General features: G+C 40.5%; 3 protein-coding genes across 3 annotated transcripts; 1 reads left to right on the top strand and 2 right to left on the bottom strand.

The window, feature by feature from the left end:
• The first annotated feature begins 95 nt into the window (after positions 1 to 95).
• On the top strand, positions 96 to 5,281 carry arpin (actin related protein 2/3 complex inhibitor). Its single transcript, XM_030366414.1, has 6 exons — positions 96 to 844; positions 945 to 1,020; positions 1,685 to 1,817; positions 3,120 to 3,329; positions 3,801 to 3,964; positions 4,356 to 5,281. The coding sequence occupies exons 1-6, from the start codon at positions 756 to 758 to the stop codon at positions 4,362 to 4,364; spliced, it is 681 nt and encodes a 226-aa protein (XP_030222274.1). The 5' UTR covers positions 96 to 755; the 3' UTR covers positions 4,365 to 5,281.
• Positions 4,966 to 17,505, bottom strand: anpeplb (alanyl (membrane) aminopeptidase-like b). Its single transcript, XM_030366403.1, has 20 exons — positions 16,649 to 17,505; positions 14,300 to 14,442; positions 13,993 to 14,135; positions 12,204 to 12,324; positions 11,926 to 12,080; positions 11,589 to 11,702; positions 11,243 to 11,386; positions 11,051 to 11,116; positions 10,620 to 10,685; positions 10,297 to 10,445; positions 9,711 to 9,790; positions 9,219 to 9,352; positions 9,072 to 9,127; positions 8,686 to 8,833; positions 8,298 to 8,386; positions 7,451 to 7,561; positions 7,095 to 7,262; positions 6,753 to 6,893; positions 6,166 to 6,238; positions 4,966 to 5,873 (listed from the first exon to the last, which is right to left on the bottom strand). The coding sequence occupies exons 1-20, from the start codon at positions 17,236 to 17,238 to the stop codon at positions 5,712 to 5,714; spliced, it is 2,853 nt and encodes a 950-aa protein (XP_030222263.1). The 5' UTR covers positions 17,239 to 17,505; the 3' UTR covers positions 4,966 to 5,711.
• An 890-nt stretch (positions 17,506 to 18,395) lies between these two features.
• si:dkey-12e7.1 (F-box protein) lies at positions 18,396 to 22,138 on the bottom strand. Its single transcript, XM_030366402.1, has 3 exons — positions 21,860 to 22,138; positions 20,963 to 21,615; positions 18,396 to 20,455 (listed from the first exon to the last, which is right to left on the bottom strand). Exons 2-3 carry the CDS (start codon positions 21,542 to 21,544, stop codon positions 19,868 to 19,870), a joined length of 1,170 nt encoding a protein of 389 aa, XP_030222262.1. The 5' UTR covers positions 21,545 to 21,615; positions 21,860 to 22,138; the 3' UTR covers positions 18,396 to 19,867.
• Positions 22,139 to 22,189: the final 51 nt, after the last annotated feature.

Genomic DNA, 22,189 nt, shown 5'->3' with positions numbered 1-22,189 from the left:
GATCCATTCCTATCCTGGATCAGTTGTCCATCATATTAACCCGGGTGTCCCAAGCCCATGGCAGCTCTTCAAACGACAACACAGACACAGGATGTTGCTCCACAACCCACACTGACTCCCCGAACACAGGGAAGCACCCCTACTACGACCATGAGATGCAAGCCGACCAATAGGAGCAGAACTAATGTAGTCGAGCAGAGGAAGTAGCCTACAAACTGTCTCAGAAGAGCCTTGCACAAACATCAAAGTTCACAGCAGGCAAGGGAAGCACAGGAAGATGTGTACTTATTGTCACAATAACCCCATTATGCATTTAAGGAAGAAAATATCCATTATTTATTTTCAGAAATTATAGATCCATGGTCAAACTTGTGGTCCTTTTAAAGTTTTTGTATAATAGTGTTACAAAGAATTAAAGCACATATAGGCCTATACATAATTATTTCTGAGCCCCTTATGGTCAAAATCAGGTTGCAGCCTGTCTGACTAAATGTAAAGTTATTAGGTTGTAAGTTGTAACTATCCATAAATGTACTGCTAATCATTCATCGTATGCATGCATAGGCCTTCTACAGAGCCAATGTCTGCTAAAGGGATAACTAATATGATCTACAGTCAAAGAAGAATTGTTCACCAACACAATGATTTGTTTATAGGCCAACCGCGTTTGACAAAACGAGCGCACTTAAAGTTGTAAAACTAGGAAGTTGGACGATAATTCCAGAAGCATTTGAAGGACTCAAGTTAATCTCAAAATGAGCAGAATTTACCATAACACATCCTTGCAAAATAAACCAGTCCATAATGATAGAATAGACAGCATTTGGCCCCCTGCATCTGACAGGTAAGGAATTGGACGAACATAGCTTGTTTTCGTAATCCTCCCAGTCGATTTCGTTCACAAATCACTGATTTATGAAAACGACGTGTGCCTTTGTCGCCAGCGGGCCGGGGGTCCTTCTCGAAGGAATGCTTCGGGATGTCTCCCGACATGTCATCACCGACGTCAATAATCAGAAGGTACGGACTGATATAGGCTATCTGGAGCGTCAGAATAAATAGGGGATGTCAATGGTAGAGTGCTGGATTCCACCTTCATCATTAAAGCAAAACATAAACAAAGGTCCTAAAATTGCAAGATTGTAACCAATCATCGAACTTACTCCTCATTGGCAACAAAAAATACTTTATTTTAAACCTGCACTATATAACTTTTCTTCTGCAGCTTTTTACTCCATCAAATTAACTAGATAATTTCTCAAGAATAAAACGTTCCCATCCATTTGTCAATCCAGCCAGGGAATTTATTAACTTGTCGTTTGATATGACTAGAACGACAACTCAAGGAACTAATGGGAACCTATACATTGAAGGGGGAAAGGGGTAATAAGTTAGTGCCTAGTGTAGAAGGGCCTCTGTAGGACAAAACATTGAAATCCCCTACTGAAGGCTTTATACAGTTGCGCAAATGAGTACAATCGGTACAATATCTCAGCAACGAAACAGGAAACAAGGCGTAACTCGACCCCATGTATTTTTTAGTTTCCGGCCAAGGCTCTGAACCGTCTGCCCCCAGAAGTTCTGCTTTGATATAGCAGGACTGCTGGAATCGACTCTTTGGCCCGTACCTAGAGACCTGAGCATTTAATGTTTTAACTGTCCCTTACTGTTTTATTATTGGCAGGTGCGTTTCTATGCATTGTACATCAAACCAACCCGTATCCATCAGCGAAGGTTTGACCCCAGTGGAAAGGAAATCGAGCCGAATTTCAGTGACACCAGGAAGGTCAACACTGGTTACCTAATGTCCTCCTTCAGTAAGTTATTATTGATCATTAAGTACTGATCTGGAAAGCTGTTCAGCCAACCAACAATTCAAAATTATAAAAGAATTAGGCCTACAGGAAGTTGGAAGGATAAGTAAACCCTGAGCCCCCAAAATAAGAAGCAGACAGATGATCGGTTTGAAACACAGTCTTTATGGTGCAACACGCCATATATATATTCTTTAATGATGCAGGGAAAGGGACTGAGGAAAAACAAACTGAAAGAATTCCTGCGTGGGATCCTCTGCACAAAGCAAGGACAGGGTTTGTGAGTAAGGGGTTAGGTAAAGGCGGGACCGTCTCTTGCTTTGCCAATATCCGTTGTCCAACTATTTAATCCTTTTAAGTCTGTCCAGGGGGACGTTTTCACAATACTCTTTGTCCTAAAAAACAGTCCAAAGTCCACGCACCAGTTAAGGACCCCATGTCCATGACAAGCTCAAAAAGGGCCCTGGTGTTGAGTGTCGCAATGCGTTCCCCATATGGGATCAGCGTCTCAGCTCATCCCAATCCTATATCCCAACATGTTCTCACGCCACAACTCATGGATTTGTTTTGTGCCTATTACACTTCTCCATCTAAAACTTCTTAATAATACTTGAAATGCAAGTATGAAATACCCTTTAAGAGCTCTGCGGAAATACCACACAATATCAATCTGTCCTTATTTGTTCATTGATCATTTCAATCATTTTTAATTAAAGGAAGAAACAGACTTACTAAACAGAGGAAAGTGAGTCATACTGCTCTTGCTTCCTTTGCAAGACGTTGAAAATGTTTAAGTTAAAGATAATGCTAGGCCTTTACCTTTTGTGTTTAAAAAAGATACATGGATCCCTCATTTCTGATCCTGACTGTGGTTGGTGACAATCGGTTGTACACTACTTTTCACGATGCATTGTGGGAAACGATTGTTCCACTAAATAGTGTATTAGAACTCAAACTATATATTTGGACGGCACTACAAATCGGCGGCCTCTATATAGCGAGTAGTGAGTGATTTCGGACACAGCCCATGACCAAGCTTCTCCTCTGGGCTGCCAAACTTCCCCATCCCTAGACCTGCTAAGCTCCCAACTAGCACCTAGGTGTGTATAAAATCCGTGGGAACGATAGCTAGTAGTGGCTACGGTGTTTACTCCCAACGTCCACGACCTACCTCGGTATTCTAGTGCAAGATGCTTAACCCTTCCTTGCTCCTTGATGACATGTATCTGAATTCAATAATCAGTTGCTTCTGGATAAAAGCATCCGACTGCATACTGAAATGTAACGGTGTGTCCCTTTGTGCAGAGACGGAGGCCAAAGGGGAGTCGGATCGTCTGTCTGAGCAGCAGCTGGCGGCCATGGTGAACCAGGCAGAGCTGGTGAAGATAACCTGCAAGCACACACCCAGCGGCGGCACCCTGGCCTTCTGGTACCCCGAGGCCCAGATGGAGAACACAGAGCTTGAGGTGGGCCAGGAGGTGCGCCTCAAGACCAGAGGAAACAGCCCCTTCATCTGTAAGGTTAAAGGTCTTCCTTGGTTTTCCACGTGTCTTACTGTTACTGTTACACCCCAACCGATCGACCCGACCATTTTATGAAGTCTTACTGACAGATTTGTAATCGAGCGTATGTAAGCTGCTCACCCCATACAGCCTTAGTCGTCGTGTCTGGTGCAGTTTCCCCTGAGCATAGGTTCACCCAACTTATCTGAGCCGTAATTAACACTGAACAGCCTCAATTTAAATGTAAGATTAAAGCCAGACAAAGCAATTCTGTAAAATAGTGGTTTCCAACCTATTTATTAGATTTTGCTTTCACTATTCTGCAATCTTATATCCTACCTCGGGGAAGACATAAAGTTTGATCTTAGACTGAAAACCTGTGTCAAATTGAATGGTGTAATTGACCCCCGGGTGGGAAACCATTGTGATGATCACAATATATTGCCATTGGAATCTGTTACGTAACTGGCCGCTGTGCTTCCAGTCTCGTTAGCCCAGGTGGACGCCGGTAATGTAACAAAGTGCAATTTCGCTGGAGATGAAAATGCTGGCGCATCATGGACGGACAAGATCATGGCCAACAAAGCAGGGGCAGCTGGTGTTCAGAGCAACAGCGGAGAGGGACAGGGGGCCGAGGAGGACGAATGGGTAAACACAACCTTATGACTTCAATCTGACCCTTTTTCACAGTGGTGATCGAAGGACAAACCATGGGATGCTCATGAACAATGATTCTGAGTCTGATACTTTATACACCAGGTCACAGGTGGTAGACTAATATGTCGGTGAAGTCATCATGTCCAGGGATACTTTTCCAAGAGCGATCATAGCGAGGTTAACACAGGTGTACCCTGCATTAACCTTGGGTAGGTACTGGTAGGCAGGTGTTTTCCCTCATTATTTAACAGTTTGAGTGTGTAGCTGTATAATATACAGCTGCAAATATGTGGGGAAAGCTGATGGGACTGTGAAATGGTTTCCTTCACGTTATGCCCATGAGTCCACAACATGACCTATCTTTGTGCTTTGTCTTTCCCAGGACGAATGAAGCAGAAATACAACCATGAGCCTTTCCCTGCTGTTCTAGTTCCTCGTGGAGCGCTGGCTGACACTCCTCTGTATCTTTCTATAAGTATTTGGATCTTTCCCTGATTCACTCCCTCCAGCCAAATCAACTGTCTTTTTAAACAAAGACTTTGTTTGATTAGGCTTCAGCATAATAAGAGGTTGGGTTCATGGGTGTGAGCTCCACTGTTTCCTCCCCCAGTCGTCTTTCAGGTTGTATTGTGGGTTGTACCCGGTGCAATAATGATGGGACCCATTCAATTCCATTTTTCGGCATTCCATAAAGAAGAGAAACACAGATAACCTTGACTGGAAGCCCAAACAGCAAAGCCATGAAAGGGAGAACATTTATGAAACTGTTGTGTGTTAAGTTAAAAAATACTAATACATCTGTAATAAAACATAAAACATTGAAACACACTCATCTATGATCAAACCCCATCACTTTTGAGAACTACACGTTTTTTAATAATAAGACAATTTCTGGAAGAGGGTATGAATAGAAGGCACTCAACATTGTAGGCACTCAACATTGTAACCGGCTATAAGCCAATCTTTAAATAGAAACACAGGGAAAGATATCGGAGAATCAACAGCAATGGGTGCTTTTAATTCCACATGTGAAAAGATGTTACGCGGTTTATAATTGTTGTTTTGAAACAATCCTACGTAGACTAATTGAACATTGAAATATATACATCATAGATATACATTTGTATTGACTTCATTATGATCAACATTTGTGTATGGTTAGGGTCTACATTTGTAGACCCTAACCCTTGCATATCATTTTTTATTATAAAACTTTTTATACCCAATTCTTCCATTTAGTTCATCATTCTAACACATTTTTTTCATTGCTACAAAACATTTTTTATTACAATAAAAAAAGTACCATTATGTCTTGATTTCTGCTTGATTTAAGAGAAATGACTTACAATATGTAGCTAGCGTTTATATCTTTCAAAAGTACAAAAATAGGCAGTGATTACCGCACTAGGCGTGTATTTAATGACAGTAATAAGTGCAGGTTTATTATTAACCTCAGTATGTACAGACACAATAACAAGTATTTAAACATCACTACATATTATACAATTTAAGCATACTGGAATCATTGATGACAGCATGAAATTGCATTCATGTATTGCCAAGTAAAACAGTGTATTGGCATCGGAAAAAAATATTGCAACAATTATGATTTGATCACTCAGGATTTTAATGGTTTGTTCAAAGTCTGCATGTAAACTTTGGGGTGTCAAGTTTCATTTTTTTATCTTCCTTTTTTGAAAGTGCAAAGTTCAGTTCTATACAAGGCTTGCTAAAAAGATTATGTGCTGTACCACTCCTCAGAGCCTGTTTCTGCCAGGAACCATTCCAGTACTGTTTGCTTGTTCTCCTTGACCCACTGGTTGTTTGCTTGGGTCTGCTCTATTGCCTGGTTCATAAGCATGTTACTTGTTGCATTCTGCAGCACCTGGAACTGCCTCAACTATAAGCATTGACAACACACAAACATACACACGCACACACACACACACACACACACACACACACACACACACACACACATACACACCAGACACACGCACACACACACATACATTTTAAATAAACATTAGATAGCCCATAAGTTGTAACCCTTATGAAAAAGTATGAGTTTATATACATTCCATTCAAGTACTCATACAATGTGTCAAAAGATTGTGTCTGAAAAGTGAATGAGTCATGAGTTGATAATATTTTACATTAAAATATAATATCAAATTATAAAACTTTCTCACCTCCTGCAGTTCAAAGTCTGTGGAGAACCTCTTGGTCACCTCCCGAAGTGCAATACTCACACCCATTCTACGTCTACCAGGGGAGAGGGACAGGAAATACATGTGATCAAAATAATTAAAACAATAAATGAACGTCCTCGTAACAAAATAAACAGTTGGCAAATATTACAGGATTAGATCATAATCTGTGCAAATTTGAAGACCTTTGCACCTGACGAGTACAGCTCATTATCAGCTATGGCTAAGGCATGATACAATTTTTATGGCGTCTTATGCCTTACTCAAAATCATAGCTGGACATGCGTCTGGCCTTATTGCTTTGTGTGAAATATAATATATATAAATTATCCACAGCTAGGAGGAGGGTGGAAACTAGCATTCCCAAATAAATAATTTGCTGTGACAGCAGTTACAATTAGGTCAGTTTTGTGTGACAGGCGTTTGGAACAACAACTTTTGGGCATTTTTGTTGTGGAATACTTCCCATGTAATATTATAACGATGTTGATATCAAGGCTGAATCTGCAACAAGCTTGACCGGGATTATACAAATAATAAAAATAAAAATTCTGGAGTAAAAAACATACTCCTCATGAAAGGTTTCCCAGTGTGCACGGATAAAGTTCCACGCCAAGCCCTGCCCCACTGCGTTTGCGCCAACATTCATAATGGTCTCGAAAACATCAGCCTTGCGTATCTTCTCAGGGTCCAGTGTGTATTCCAGTAATCTGAAGGAAAAAACAGTAAGACGGTGAGTCACATGGTAATAAAACTAATTGGCAGCCTTGCCACGGCATTTTAAGAAGTTGACCGGACATGCCGGGAAATAGTCATCTAGAAATGAACTTGTTAAATGATTGAAAGGGTGTTAATGATTTCTATTCCTGACATTTTTGATTTCTATTCCGGAACATAGTTATAAACTCCACCTGTTAAGCAGCCATATCTTTTTGGTGCAGGAGAGTGCATGAGCAAGGAGGTGTTTGTCTGGGGATATGGTGCATTCCTGGTACTTCCTCCACGCAAAGTCCCACTCCATGTCCCCCCCTGCAGCCAACGCCTGGCAGTAGATGGCAGGCCGCAGGTTGGGATGGATGCTGTCAGACAAAAACACACACACACACACACCAGACACACACACACACACACGCACACACACACACACACACACACACACACACGCACACACACACACACACACAGGTAAAAATGGTAATACTTAAATATATAGTATTAAATGCATGCATAGATGTATATGAATACAAAAAATATATATTTTTTGTACCTGTTGTAAGTTTCATTCTTCATCCAGTTCCTAAACATCTTGACAGCCATGATCTCACACTCTGGGAGTCCGTTTGAACAGGCCACGTTGATGGCATTTAGCTGATTTTGCCTGTGGATAATTCACATTCCAATGTAACATCTCGTATGAATCACTGGGTGGAGCGGAAATTGTCACTTGCATCAATAACAGCTGACCATTGAGCTGGGAAACGCATGTGTGTATATTTGCAAAATGTATGATATCTTCTGAACTCCCAAGGGCCTGAATCTTCAGGCAAGCTATGAGACAAATGCCCTACTATGTACAATCACACGTTTCATTGTGGCATAGGATTTAAGCAAATGCCAGTATGTGCTATGAGGCCAACTTTTGTACGTGTTGACTTTCAAAAACTTTGAAAGGCTTTCAAAAACGAGAGAAGCACTTTTGAACCAAAACGTTTCCGAGCTTAACAACAGGGGGAAGCTTATGGGACAATGCCCATTGGCATTTCCCTTGCTCTGCAAAATTAATAAAGTTAACACCACACCACAGAAGCCTGGACAAGCTTTATCTTGTGTAAGCCCATCCATGGGCACACCCACAATATGAGATAACTGCAATATGCACCTTTAGCAGGTGTGGTTCTGCTTTAAAATGTTATTTCACATATTTAAGATAGTTTTGTTGCTAGTGGACAGGGTTTGTTTTCAGATTTTATTTGATATGATCGAGTGTCTATTTCTGTCCCTTCACAGGATTGCAGACATGCACTGGGCCGCCTCGGGAGCGGGAGGTACATTTTGTGTGCATAGAAAGCATATCTAGTTTCATCACAAGATTGTATTTAAAGACTGTATCTTACTGCTGATAAAGTTCAATTGGAATTGTTGAGTTGTCTGTGTAGTCCTTGAAGTGCATATACAGCGGCGTAACCAGCTTTCGCATATATGCCTGCAGAGAGAAAGACCAATTTGCATTTCATTTGGATTGCAGTCGTAGTCGTTCTTCCCTTCATTTGAGGATGGAGCCACGAGCTGGTGGGCCTCATTCCTGACGTGCTGCCTCACTGAACACCATGATGTTTAATAGTGAGTGTTGAACGGCACAATGGGAACAAGTGTTTTGAGAGACTGTGTGTGTGTGTGTGTGTGTGTGTGTGTGTGTGTGTGTGTATGTGTGTGTGTGTGTGTGTGTGTGTGTGTGTGTGTGTGTGTGTGTGTGTGTGTGTGTGTGTGTTTATTCACACAAACCTGCATGGGACCATAGACCAAGGAGCGATCAAACATCTCAACAAAGTAGTTGAGGTTCTGGATGGCGGTGGACCAGGGGAGACACGCCGTGTCATTCTGGAGGAATCGAGTGGTGTTCAGTCCAAGCGTCACGTTCACCATTTTGGCCCTGAGGATCATTCAAGATGACATTTGATCACATTTCTTGTAAACCTTCAACGCTTTTTGTTATAAAAAATAAAAGTCTTCTGTTGTTAATCAAAAACAACTCTATTTAGTTTATTTCATTTAGGAAAATATACAACATGAAAGAGAATATCATAATAGTTATAGATAAGTACCTATAAATACAACAGAAAAAATAATAGGTTAAGTCTATCATTGTAAATTTGGGAAAGTACCAATACCTGGTCAGGTGAAATGCATCGTCAATAAGTTGTCCTCTGTTCATGAGTGGTATAGCCTGCAAACAGAAACATTGTCCTTTCTAAATCAACATAAAGTTGGGTTAATCCGCTGTTCAAAAGTTTGCAAACTAACCGCATGGTACCTACATTGGGGTTGCTCTCTAGCTGATCCAAGAGTCTCTTCCAGTTCTCTGGGTCGTAGTTCACCCTGTAATATCCAGTAGCATTGATATTGGCTAGAATCCACTTTCCTCCATTGGAGATGAAATTCTCCATCCTTACTGGAAGGGAAGGCACAATAAAATGTTGCTGCTGCGACGGTCAGTATGTAAGGCAGTCTTTTAAATCACTATTGCCTGGAAGCGATGCCAAGGTGATTTGCCATATGACGTGAGGTGAAGTGATGCACAAGAATAAGCCATCGATGTGGCATGCAGGTACTCATAATACACTGGTTTGAAAGCCTCTTGGTTTAGCTGTTATCAACATGAATTGTAATACATTACAATCAGTGCAATGCCGAATAAATGTATTCTACCATTATGAGGTATTAGCAGAGTATCTGAGGATACGTATCGTTATTATTATTAGTATCATCAATATTGTCTTTCCTATTGCTTTGGTATATGTAAGCGTTACCTGGGTTACCGTCGGTCAGCAAGACAAAGGAGGGGTTAGCCGTCTCTGACATAACTCTGATCGGGATTTGCCATACCTGACTAAATGAATGGAATGATAACGCAAACAAATGAACAACAAGAACCACTTTTGACAAATATATAAATGAAATGCTCAAAATAAAACAAAAAGATGCTTGTGGTAAATTGTGTAACATGCATGTTCTATAGTGGTGAACAAGCAATTACAAAACATGGCGGCAGTGGCAATTTAAAGTTATGTGGTTACTGACCACTTAACTTTATACAAAATTAAATGATTTTAAGTTATCATTATCTTTCCTATCACAGTTCCATCACAATAAAGGTGCAATTTGGAAGCAACTGCTAATGTATAATGAATCAAGGCATATCCTGAAAGTGGGAAATCGTCTCTGTGACATGTCTTAATCTCCAAGGTTTATTTATTCATTATGAACAGTAAACCATCTTCAAACTTTGTGCACTTGAAACATTTTCCCAGAGGCGCTCTTGGCAGAATTACCATGCCAACTGGGCTGCGCCCTTAACCATCAGTTCCAGTCGCTAAGCAGACATTGTGAACATACCCTGATTCTATTGACAGGTCCTGCGTGAACTGCTTCTGGTAGACCTCTCCATTGCTGGTGTTGATGGTGATGATAGGATACCCAATCTGTTGGGTCCATGTGTTCATCACTTCAGGAATATCATAGACGCCATTATCTCCCTTGTAGGCCTGAAAAAAACAATATATAAATATATATATGTATTTTACTTATTGTGCCCAGCTAACCATTCACATACACCTGTCCCAGGGCATTATTAGCTTATACGTTCATGTTTACAGTGTAGAAACAGGATAGCATTAAAGAAACAATCAACAATCAGAATCAATAAATGTAGAAGTTACCTTCTGCATATATTCCCACAAATCATGTGTTTCGACGCTATTATACTGGAATGCCTTCAGATACATCTACGATAAATAGAGAGAGTGAGAGTGAGAGTGAGGGAGAGGGAAATTATTAAAGGGAATACATGATGCACATAACACATCCTAAAGCATTTAAACTCCTGAACACTCTGCCTTGAAGGGAATAGCCAGGCAGCTATCCATTGTGCAGGTTCAAAAGAAGTAACGATTGAATCAGCTTTTACACCAACTGGATTTATAAGTGCACGTCCTCAAAGGGTTGTAAGGGGTCCAAGAGTAAAACTAAAACATTGGAAGGCAATTCTGGTTTGATGCCGTTCAACAGCAAGGATCCATTCACTAGATGGTCATCTTAATATCTTATGAATGCGCTTGCTAACCGACAGAGGTAAGAGGTCATCCCTTACTTTGATCCCTTTCTGAAACGATGACTCAGTCATGAAGTCCTCCAGCATCCTCAGCACGGCACCACCCTGCGGAGACGGAGAGCCCCTACCACCGTCAGCCTCACACTGCTTCCTCCCATGTCTAACACACCTCTGTCTGCCACAGTGCTGTCCATCTTTCCCTGCATGTCTATTGTGCGTCACGTGACCTACCTTTAAGTAGGAGATGCTGCTGAACATCTCGTCGATCTGACCAGGATCCTGGATGTCAACTGCAGGAGAACTGAGAGGATGAGAGGAGTTCAGAGCGTCCACCTCGAATGCATTTTGTCGCTGCCTCATTTCGTTCATTTGTTTCTGGGGAAAGACAAAACAGGAGTCAAAATACACATAGAAATCTCCATCACAGGACACAAAGACTTATTCCATCTTAACTAAAAACATTTTTTCTCATCTGCTATATGGCAGCTGTCGTGAAACTAAAGCAGGGTGTGGTCCAAAGATTTAAAGGATGTGAGAAAGAAATGTTGATCAAAAAAAAAGATCCATCTTTCCATACCATGTTCCAGGTAGGTTCTTCCTGGGCGAGACCCAGGTTGGCCATATAGGTGGCGAAGCCCTCATTCAGCCAAATGTCATTCCACCATCTCATCGTCACAAGGTTTCCAAACCACTGTTTGTGGGGGAGAAGAATTGATATAAATAGTTCTATACATATTATTATTACATATATATATATATATATATATATATATATATATATATATATATATATATATATATATATATATATATATATATATATATATATATATATATATATATATATATATATATGTGTGTGTGTGTGTGTCTGCGCACATGTGTTCGGTGATGAGTTACTCAAACTCTCTTACCTGGTGGGCCAGCTCGTGTGCAACAATCTCCACAATCCATTCTTTTTGCCTTTGACCTGAGGTTTTGCTATCGAAAAGCACTGCAGACTCATCATACATGATTAGACCCCAGTTCTCCATGGCTGCAGCGCGATGTTCCGGCACAACAAACTGATCTGTTGACAGCAGAAAGTAAATATGTTAAATATGTTAATATACTGATATATAAAAATATCGTCATTATATATCGTCCATCCATTCAACCATTCAGCCATCCCATCTTCATGCAGGGGCCTTACCCAGCTTTTGAAGAGGGTAAGTAATGTTGAATAGTTTCACGTAGTAGTTGAGAAGCTTGTCAGCGATGTTTGTTGCATACACAGCGTGTCCAGCTTCAATAAGTTCTTTCCGTGCGTACGTCTGTATGAATAAACAAATATAATCACATACAGTATAGCCTATGGTTTACACATGGGTTACATTGATGTCCTCATACAACATTGTAGCGATGAAAGCATGAAACCTGGATAAATAAACCTTAAATAAAGCCATGAAACCTAGAACTTCTTTTCTGGTTTCTCCTCTGTTGACAATCAACCAATACACTATTGCCTGGTTAGTTATAGCTAAAGAGGCCTGAACTGTATAAACAGTTACATGTTTGGATAGGATGGGTTAGTAGAATGGGTCTAGCATCTGAATTAATAAATAATGCATACTTTTTTAATTCATTTGGACAGAAAATATTTCTAAAGGGCTTGGACATCAGATTCATGTGAAATTTTTCAAAGAGGCGAATGAAAACTTTGTTTTGCCACGTCACGCATAAGAAACATAGCCTGGCTCCGCCCGCCTACGTTTCGCTCAATTTTCATTTCCCTTCAGTAGTCTACGTTTGAGTTTGCGGTATATTTGCGGGTCTTCTCCGGTCACATTTTGCCGGTCAAATCAGCACACAGAGGGAGTGGCTGAGAATAATATAATAAACAATTATGAATTAAGAATTCTCAAAACAAAAGTATTTTCTTCAAGTATAATTATTTACAATTTCAAACACAAATTATAATAATTTAAGGGGAAAATACATTTCAAAGTGAACAGCTTCCGTACGACCAGGAAAATATTTTGATAGGCCCTATGTGGTGTAAGACTTTGGAACAGTTTGAGTGGGGAGATCAAGGAATGTCCAAACATTAACCAGTTTAAAATAAAATACAAATAATTGATTTTTACGAGGTACAGGGATGAAGAAGGTGTTTAACATAGTGTATATGTTTATATGTATGCATATATTGGTATATATTTGACAGTATTTATATAATATTGAATGTTTAATTAGATATTATTAAAAGATAACTTGACAATATTATTAGATAAATACACAAGTGGTAATGAATTGTATCATATTGTAAACTAATATATATTAATATATAATTATTTTTTGATAATTATTATATCATTAATAAGGAAGCTAATACTCATCATTATAGATAAATAAATTAGGGAGAAGGGGTCAGATTAAATAAGTTTTCTTCTTCTCACCCCTTTTCGAACAGGTAAAGCAAGTGTAAGACAGTTTATTTTCTTTTGTGTTTTTCATTGTGTGTAAATATTACTTTATTGTAGGCTATCTGTCCACTTGTTTCATTTATTTTATTTTTTACTTGTTCGAAATAAAACCTTTTTCAATTCAATTCAATAATGACGTTGAGGTGGTCGTGCGCTAGTTTGAGTTGTAGTAAAACATTAGGGATTGGTTATGGCAGAATGGCACTGGGCAGATCTAATAGTTATAAACTCCAACAGACACCCGCCTTCAAGTGAGTTAATGTTTGTCAATGGAGAGAGGCCAGACTCTCTGTGCAAATTAAATGAAGTACGAAAGTCTGGTATACCAGGCAATAAGAAACAATGTGTCAGTTTCAAATAAATCAATGTCCCCCCCCCATAATGACAAAGAATGTCCCGATGAATTACTAAACAAGGACTAAAACATCATAACCATCAAGAACGCCTCTATGCTCCTATACGTCCGAAATGGAGGCTGTCATTGCGATGTACAAGCCCTATTATCCGTGGCAAACCTACTTTGATTTTCACTCCATTGACGTTCGGTTTAGGGTTTTCGGTATAAGGAAACTCTGAGACTGAAAAGGCCAGCAGGTATGTGGACATCAGCTTTGTGGCAAAGAATGTGGTGGCCGACCAGTCGTCGTCTAGTAAGCGCGAACCTACAGTGGGAAGTGAGAGGGTTGGTTGGTAAACTCACTTAAAGAAAATGTACATTATTAGTCGTTTCACACAGTAAAACGTCATGAGAGGACGTGATACTTTCAAATATAATGTCAGCACGTCAGATATTTATAGTAGTATCGTCATTTGATTTATTTTTTACCAGACTTTGGCCAGTTTCCCAGTGCAATCGTTGGTTGTCTGTGGATAATGGTGACATCAAATGTAGCCTTCATCGCCGGTTCATCAAAACAAGGAAAAACTTTTCTGGCGCTGGTGGGCTCCATTTGGGTGCTGGCGATGAATCTGAAGACATGTCGTAGATATGTTATAGATAGTTCATATATATGCTAAATGCTTACCCACAAACCAGCACCTTCTTTCAATAAAAACATTAAAAACATAGCCAGACCCGTGATGGACACCACTACGTTTCTATTTGATAATTGTTTACAATTACTTTAACAGTTTTGCTTCTATGCTACCATCAGGCTGTTGTGCATTATGAGTCTTGACACCCATTTCACTCTGCGTTCCTTCCAAAGGTTTCTTCCTTGATTATTAGGGAGTTATTCTAATTAGCAGTAGGGAGATATTTCTTGCTCTTTGGAGGGCCAGGGGTTAGGAGTGCCATAAAATGCCCCCACTGAAGCCCTTAGTTAGAGCCCCCAGAGACTGTGTCGTGTTCTTTGGAAAAGGTACTCGAATCAGGATCGCTTTTAACCCACTTTATTTGGTAAAGGTTTACTCTAGTCTCTATTAAGCAAAAGGAGGGGAATTGTATAGGCATGCGTGGAGATACACTTAGTAGGGCTAAGCATGGTGCTGAACTCCCGCCTCCTGGATACCCGTATGTGTTCTCTATGCTGATCTCTTGCGGCTATGTGTTTGCATTACACTTGTTTTTTGTGGCCTTGAGCGTCTGGGTCTCTCGAACATCTTGACCGCTCGTATCTCTAGAATTGACGCATGATGAATGGTTTCCTGAATGAGCTGGACACCTCCCTAGGCTCAGGATACCTCCCTAAGATGAGAAAGAAGCCACTTTAATTGGCAAGGGCATGTGTGGCCTGTTGGTATGAATGTGTGAATTATGTTACAACTGTAACAGTGATTAAGAACTAATACAAATATTATTGATTTGCCGTGACTTTATGTCATAGATCTCAAGATGTATACAATTAATTACCTATTGTTAAAGCTGCCATGCCATCACATTAAACATTCATGCGTCTTTTTATTTCGATTTGATTTGATTCCAGTCACATGGGTAGGCCTACTTTGGAAGACTCTAAACAAAACAATCAACATCTGTTTGAATCAGGAATGGGGAAACACCCTGTTCCAGTAGGGATTGGTTTCTTCCGTGTGAATGTATTCCCTCATATCTGTCACTTTATGGGCATCATTATAATTATGATCAATCATTATCACATGAGCATTACATTGCAATGAACTTGTAGGTTTCCTTGAAAGGCTTGACGTCAGGACCAAATGTTTTCCTCATTTTTCTAGCAAACAATTCATAGTTGTTTTATGTTCATGCTCTATAAACCTCCTTGTCTGAAAATTATTGGATTGCGAATGTTAATAACAATCCAACCAATAATGATACAATGTAATTCAAAGATACAAATGATATTGTATGAATGATATTGTGTAAACAACGATATAATAATATCAGGTTTTTTTAGACAATATGATAAGGATGATGAGACTATTGCATTTAAAAAAGCACAGGAACAATATCATATATAATATAAGTCTAACAAACCTTGAATGTCCTTAAACATTGATAACACTGAATAAAATAATTTTAGTTTGACGGGGTATGGAATACCTTGATTATCATTTCGGACATGAAGTATTTGTTATGTTTATTGAGAAGTTTCAGTTTGCAGTTAATTTCATTGGTCATTCTTGTTCTTTTTTTTAAATTCTTTTTTTTAATATCCAATCTAATTTAGATTCGTTTTGTATGTTTTTTTAAATTCTTTATTTTCTGTTGTATGAGATAACATTGGACACAGCTCCTTTTCATGGTAAGCGAGTTTCACAATTCTCAGAAATCGTCCCATTGTTCATTTGACTGATGAAAAGGAAATGAATACTAAAATACAGAGCGAAGAGAAGGCATCTGCTGGTGAATGCCCTGGTGGAAATAAAGGAGGAATGAAGCCAGCATCCAGGCGGTTTGTACCTTAGGGTTTTACTGTTGAATTCCGTGTCTGGAATCAATTATACTTGAACCCCTGTGAGGTAACCAGTGGTATATGTTTTATCCTGGTTTAACACCAATTGCCTTCATGGTTATTTCCATAACTCTCTATTTCTCTCTATAATGGACATACACAAAGGCATGTGCACACACATACTTACACACAGGTGTAAATTGCTTTCTGATTTAATACCTACAAATATAAATGGCAATTGCCATTGCCACTATATGAACCAATCTAAATATTTGTCACTCTAAAGCGCCCCGTACATGAAAGGTGTTTTTCTCACTTACTTCTTTAGGCCGTCTTCGTTGTAGGTGCTTACATACAAACCTTCCAAGTCCTCTGCCATCTCACCCTGGAAATCCACAAACAAACTATAATTTCCGCCTTCTGCAAGTGCGTCAGACATCTGAATCTCGAGGAAATCCGTCCAATCGTCGTATTGCAAGTACTTGACAAAGGGGAGCAGCTTTCCCGAGTCGCAGTCGGTCACAATCAGCCCGAGAAGTGTCAAGTTTTTGTTGTGAAGGATTATGGTCTTGGTTTTCTCTACACATTGGAAGAACACAGTGGAGTTCCCAGTGAAGACATTGATCTGGTCCGTTGCGTTGACGTCGCTCATGTTAAGGCTGGGGTAGAGATGAGGCTGGAGGAAGAGCTTGTAGCTTTTGGGCACCAGGTTCCCAGGAAGCCGCATGTCCGGTGGAGGGCCTGTGGGGAGCGTAGTTGGGGGTAGGGTGGTTGGCCGGGGTGTTGGATCCATCCCGGCGATCTGAGCCTCGTAAACAATCATCATGGTGACGATTCCCGCGATGGCTGAGACGGTCAGGGTGACCGTAATGATGGCGAAGACCTTGGACACATATATCGCTGTCGCCATGTTGGTTTCGTCCTCTTCCTCTGTCGCTTTGGTGTGTCCCAGAAGCTCCTGCCTTCTGGATGGAAGATATGCAAAGCTGGTCTACTAAAATGACCTGTACAACTTCCCCCGCCGGACTGCAATATGCTCAAAGCGTATCTGCTTCCAAAGGCCCTCCCAACCATAAATGGGGCAGAGTCTTTGCAATTAAGCGGTCATACACAGATTAAGCATTAACCTGAGGATTGGTGAAGGAGCAAAGAGTAAGATGTATATTGTAGGAAGGCGATGATCATTGGACTTGTTGATAATGCGTCATATCGCATACTCCCACATCTGGTGGTGGTTAGTGTAGTCCGGCCACTAATCCAGGGGTTGGATCAATCTTGAGCAACAATCTTCCCACCACCCCTCCCTAAGCATTACCAGCACATCTGCACTTGTTCATTGGAGTCCACAGTTCTGCACAAACTACACACTCTTGTATTTTAAAACATTAACATAAAATGTTTCTACAAAGATATGGTATGAGAGGGTGTGGGAAAGATTGTACATGAGTCTTAGGACATGCGACAGCAGCCAGCAGTCTAGTTTCGTGATTACAGTTTGGAATTGAGATTCTGGTTCCAGGTCCCGAGTACTTGTGGTTTCCCCCACCTCCCACCAGTAAGACAGACCCTTAGAACAGCTACCTATAGTTCGGACTGCTCACAGCCTCGATCGTCCTGACCTCACATGACAAAATGGGCTAACAAATGAAGTTGCTAGGCAGAGGGGAGAGAGAGTTAGGGAGGAACCACGATGAAATAATTGGCAAATTGTAAACCACATCATCACACATATCCAACATGCATTTGCCATGGGAAGAGATGTCCCTCTCCCGCTGGGAAACCACTGGGGTAGAGCATTTATAGGATTTGCTGCTAAATTACGCCACGACATTTTTATAGCATAACACATTTGGACACACCATGAAATGCACCACACAAACATTATAGTTCTAGAGTGAGTCAATTCAATGAGGTAAGAGCTTGATTTTCAATTTGTTTCATTCACTTATTTTCCCAAGGGGTATAACGGTGTTAAAACTAATCAGGGAGGGAAATCAGTTAAGACATCTTCATTGTTGGTTACTTAACAGACTTTCTGCAACACATCTTAAAACACACAAACACACATCTTTTACTCCTTTTTTTATTATAAAACCCAAATTGTCATGAGTTTCTATATTTTAACTAGCATAAATACCTTCACACAAATATTTGAACCGTTTCCACATAAAGTCAAAGGCAATCATTGTCAGAATTCCCTGGTCCAAGACAAAATGATGATGGCCAGTGCAAATGTAAACAAAGCTGTAGACGGAATAAATGTTGGGGACAGAACTCCACGTTTGCAACAATGACCTCTGTTGGTAGAAAGTAAAATAGCAAGATGCTATTCATAGTGCAGAGGCAAACAAATGAGGATTAAAATAAGGAAAAATAAGAATAACAGCCCAAACTACGACTTGGTCGTTGTGGCAGCAAAAATACTCGAAAAATTTGAATAAAGTAGATTTTTCAGTCATGGCGAATACAATATTGTGAGCCGAGTGTTGTTGTGATTTAATATAACCTTAATCGATTGTTTTAATCAGTAAACCAATCATTGGATCCTTAGATTATCTAAATTGAGGTCAAAGTGATTCATTTTAATAAGTTAAATTGAGACAGCAATCCTTATGAACCCTAACAGCTGCTAAGTAATACTATGGAATATATTAAGTGTTCACACATAAGTGGTCATTATATTCCTTGAGATAATAACCATAGTTCATGTTGTACAGCATACAATAATAGCAATATAAGAAAAAATGCATAGTGAAACACAAGGACCAGTCAGTCAGGAGTCACATTTCCTGTTGTGATTAAAACCACAAAAGCTTAGCTCTAAGGAATGGACTTTCATGGCCCTTCCTTCGTTTCAAATCTTGGACTGTTTGAGACGATGGAGTAACTTTCCCTGTTCATTGATAATGAGGGTTAGCTTGCCGAAACAACTCATATTTCTGTGAGAAACCTTCTGATATTATTGTACTACAATAATGACGAAAATGTGAAAAGTGCACTGCACTCCACATTCTCACTCATTTATTAATTCATACATTTTTTAAAGGCGGAAGTTAATCAAAAACAAACATATTTAGTCTTCTTCTTGCACATTAATCTCTTTGTTCGCACCAAAGTCGCGCAGAAGGCTGCACATTTTTACACTCTATGTGGACCTAAAGGAAAAGCTAACACACAATGGTATCATGTGGGGGGAAAGAATATCCTAAACATAAAATGTTAAAAGAAAGGCTACTATGGTTCATTGATATGTATTTAGAATAAAAAAAAATAAAAACAGCTTAAAGGTAACTCAACACACAACTCCACATTCAAATTAATTGAAAATATCATGAAGGGAAATTACTATTCACTCTGATCCGTTTATCCAACTCTGCTTGTATCGATGCAGAACTTTTAAGTTTACTTTTGATTCATTCAAGTTAAAATTGTATGCTTGATCAAAAAGAAAAAACACTAGGACTGGCTGACCAGAACATCATCAAGATGTTCATAAGAAAGCTAAAACTACTGGTTTCAGTGTCGTAGGTTCCACAGTATCACCAGAGCCAGCTGTCCAGATGCTGCACACAGTAGCAGGACTGCTGCAGAATGGCAGAAAGCTCACTGTAGCTATCTTCTCTCCAAGTGGGAACAAGTTTCTCATTGTTGAGCGCCTGGAGTTTGGGCGCCCCGTCCCGCAGGACGTGGTACAGACACGGCCAGCGGCTCTGGATCCTCAGCCGGGTCCTGCGGTCCAGCGTGATCCCGCGGACAATCTTCCTGGCCCGAAATTCCCGCAACGCCGGGAGCTTCAGGCGTGAGAAGACCAGACCCCGGCTTGGAGACACATCCAGGAACTCCAGGCAGGGGGACTCGAGCGTGTACGAGATGCCCAGGTTCCTGAGGGGCACCAGGATGTGTAAGGTCAGGGATCTCAGGCTGGGCAGGGAGTCGGTCAGCGTCTGCAGTGTGGATGGAGGGACCCCTTTGAAGACCCAGAAGTACTTGAGTTCAAGGACGCGCAGGCGCTGAAACTGTGTGAGCAGCGAGACGGAGAGGTCGGACCAGTCGAAATGCATCTTCATCTTGGAGATGCGGGGGCAGCATTTGGTAAGCTTGGCCAAAAGCTCCTGGAAACTGGACACCTGGCAATCAATCACAAGAAAAACCACATTATCTTTTGTTTATCCAAGAAATGTATGACTCATGTAGGGCAACGTTGACATCATCACAGTCAATGCTGAAACTGAAAATATACCCGAGGACTTTGACCCCTTGCTGATTGGTTGGAGAGTTTAGGATGACTACACTGTTGCACAAGCCATGTCATTACTTTTGGGCAGAAGACCTGACATTGTCTTCTAGAACAATCCGATAATAGAGAGGTTGAGGTATCCAGGTCCTCATCAAGCCCACATCCACGTACCCATACCACTGTGCTCACGCGGTCAAAATTAAGTTATTGATTTCATTGTATCTCGCTACCTAACAAATTACCCCACTAGACCAATTAAAAAAATGGTAACACTTTAGAATGCAGTAATAAGTCATTTATAAGTTTCTTTTACATGTATTTAGAGAGTCTAATGTCAATAGACACCTAGCTAATTTTATATTTCACTAGGCATGCGTTCACACAACGTCGCTGTTACCTGATCCATCTTGCAAATGCTTTCCTGGTGCGAGCTGCTCTCCTGGTGGGAGCTTGAACTGGAGTGGATCCTGAGGTCCAGTGGTTCAAACAGTGTGAAGGTCCAGTTGAGGTCAAGGTGGCCAAGGTCTATGCAGTGGACACTATCCAGCAGGTGACTCAACAGCTCTCCCCATTTGTTGCACCTGTCCCCAACGTCAAAGCTGGCCTTCAGGGTCAACAGGCTGGCATGACGGGAGATGAGGTGGTGAGTGTAATGGTGAACCCAGGCTTTCCACCGCTCAAACTCTCGGTTTGAAACCAGCAGCCCCACCTGGCCCAGATGCATGATCCCACGGCGATAGTCAGCCACCCTCCACAACTTCCATGAACGGACGAGACAACTCCAACTAGAGCAGACCAGTGCACAGCTGCACTTGTCCACCTCATTCAGGAAGGACAGTACGTGCAACTGGCACTCCACAGGTAACAAGTTAAACGGGAAGAAGTCCTCCACAGTTTTCCTTCTGCTGTTTAGAGAAACCAGGGACCTCTTCCGTGGGGACATATTAGTAGTTGATGAAGATTGAATATTGGTGGCCATTGGAAGTCAAATTCTGCACCTTGAAGTGTTATGGTGTTGTTTTGCCATATTTGTGTCAAGTTTTGTTGGATCTTGATAAGAAAAAAAAGTCAAGGAATAAAGTGTATTCATGTTATCTTCAGCACTGGGTATAACATGCTATTCACTTTGAACCACATTTGGTAACGCAACAGTCAAAATTAAGAAAACCAAGCACACTATAATTGTTAAAATGATGTGGGCATTTTAAGATCGTTTAGTTACCACTATTGACTTGTTATTTAATTAAGACGGCCAAATATGCTGTCCGCGGAGAAAATAAATATATAGCATTACCTTTTGAAGAAATAAAATACGAGTTAGTCAAACAAGCTAACAAAACCGTAATCGGATATCCGTTGGACTGGGAGTACGAATTAGACATTTTTTGTAAATGTCACACATGGTCAGATAATGATAGTACGGTGGCTTATTAAAAGATTTGAGGTCACTTCGGAACGAAAATGACAATATTTAACCGCATACAGGCTACAGACTAAGCTAACAGCTGAGCTCTGTTTATGTTTTTTCTCGAATGATGCGTCATCAACTTGCGCCGACATGCTTGTTTTGGCCCGTGTTGAACCATTGTTGGGCGGTGTTAAAGGGGGATAACGGTGCCATAGT

The sequence above is a fragment of the Gadus morhua genome, chromosome 9, assembly GCF_902167405.1.
Source record: "Gadus morhua chromosome 9, gadMor3.0, whole genome shotgun sequence".
Lineage (NCBI taxonomy): Eukaryota > Metazoa > Chordata > Actinopteri > Gadiformes > Gadidae > Gadus > Gadus morhua.
Note: the sequence above shows the minus strand (reverse complement) of the source record. Positions and strands in the feature narration are given on the sequence as shown.

What these genes read in the sequence shown, in the direction of transcription:
- arpin (XM_030366414.1), top strand. Translation starts at nt 756, where the DNA reads ATGAGCAGAATTTACCATAACACATCCTTGCAAAATAAACCAGTCCAT. An exon ending in TGGCCCCCTGCATCTGACAG is followed by an intron (nt 845 to 944) that starts GTAAGGAATTGG and finishes CTTTGTCGCCAG; the next exon opens with CGGGCCGGGGGTCCTTCTCG. An exon ending in CCGACGTCAATAATCAGAAG is followed by an intron (nt 1,021 to 1,684) that starts GTACGGACTGAT and finishes TATTATTGGCAG; the next exon opens with GTGCGTTTCTATGCATTGTA.
- anpeplb (XM_030366403.1), bottom strand. Translation starts at nt 17,238, where the DNA reads ATGGCGACAGCGATATATGTGTCCAAGGTCTTCGCCATCATTACGGTC. An exon ending in CGTTTCAGAAAGGGATCAAA is followed by an intron (nt 10,686 to 11,050) that starts GTAAGGGATGAC and finishes TATTTATCGTAG; the next exon opens with ATGTATCTGAAGGCATTCCA. An exon ending in TGGTCTATGGTCCCATGCAG is followed by an intron (nt 8,387 to 8,685) that starts GTTTGTGTGAAT and finishes TTCTCTCTGCAG; the next exon opens with GCATATATGCGAAAGCTGGT.
- si:dkey-12e7.1 (XM_030366402.1), bottom strand. Translation starts at nt 21,544, where the DNA reads ATGGCCACCAATATTCAATCTTCATCAACTACTAATATGTCCCCACGG. An exon ending in GCATTTGCAAGATGGATCAG is followed by an intron (nt 20,456 to 20,962) that starts GTAACAGCGACG and finishes ATTGATTGCCAG; the next exon opens with GTGTCCAGTTTCCAGGAGCT.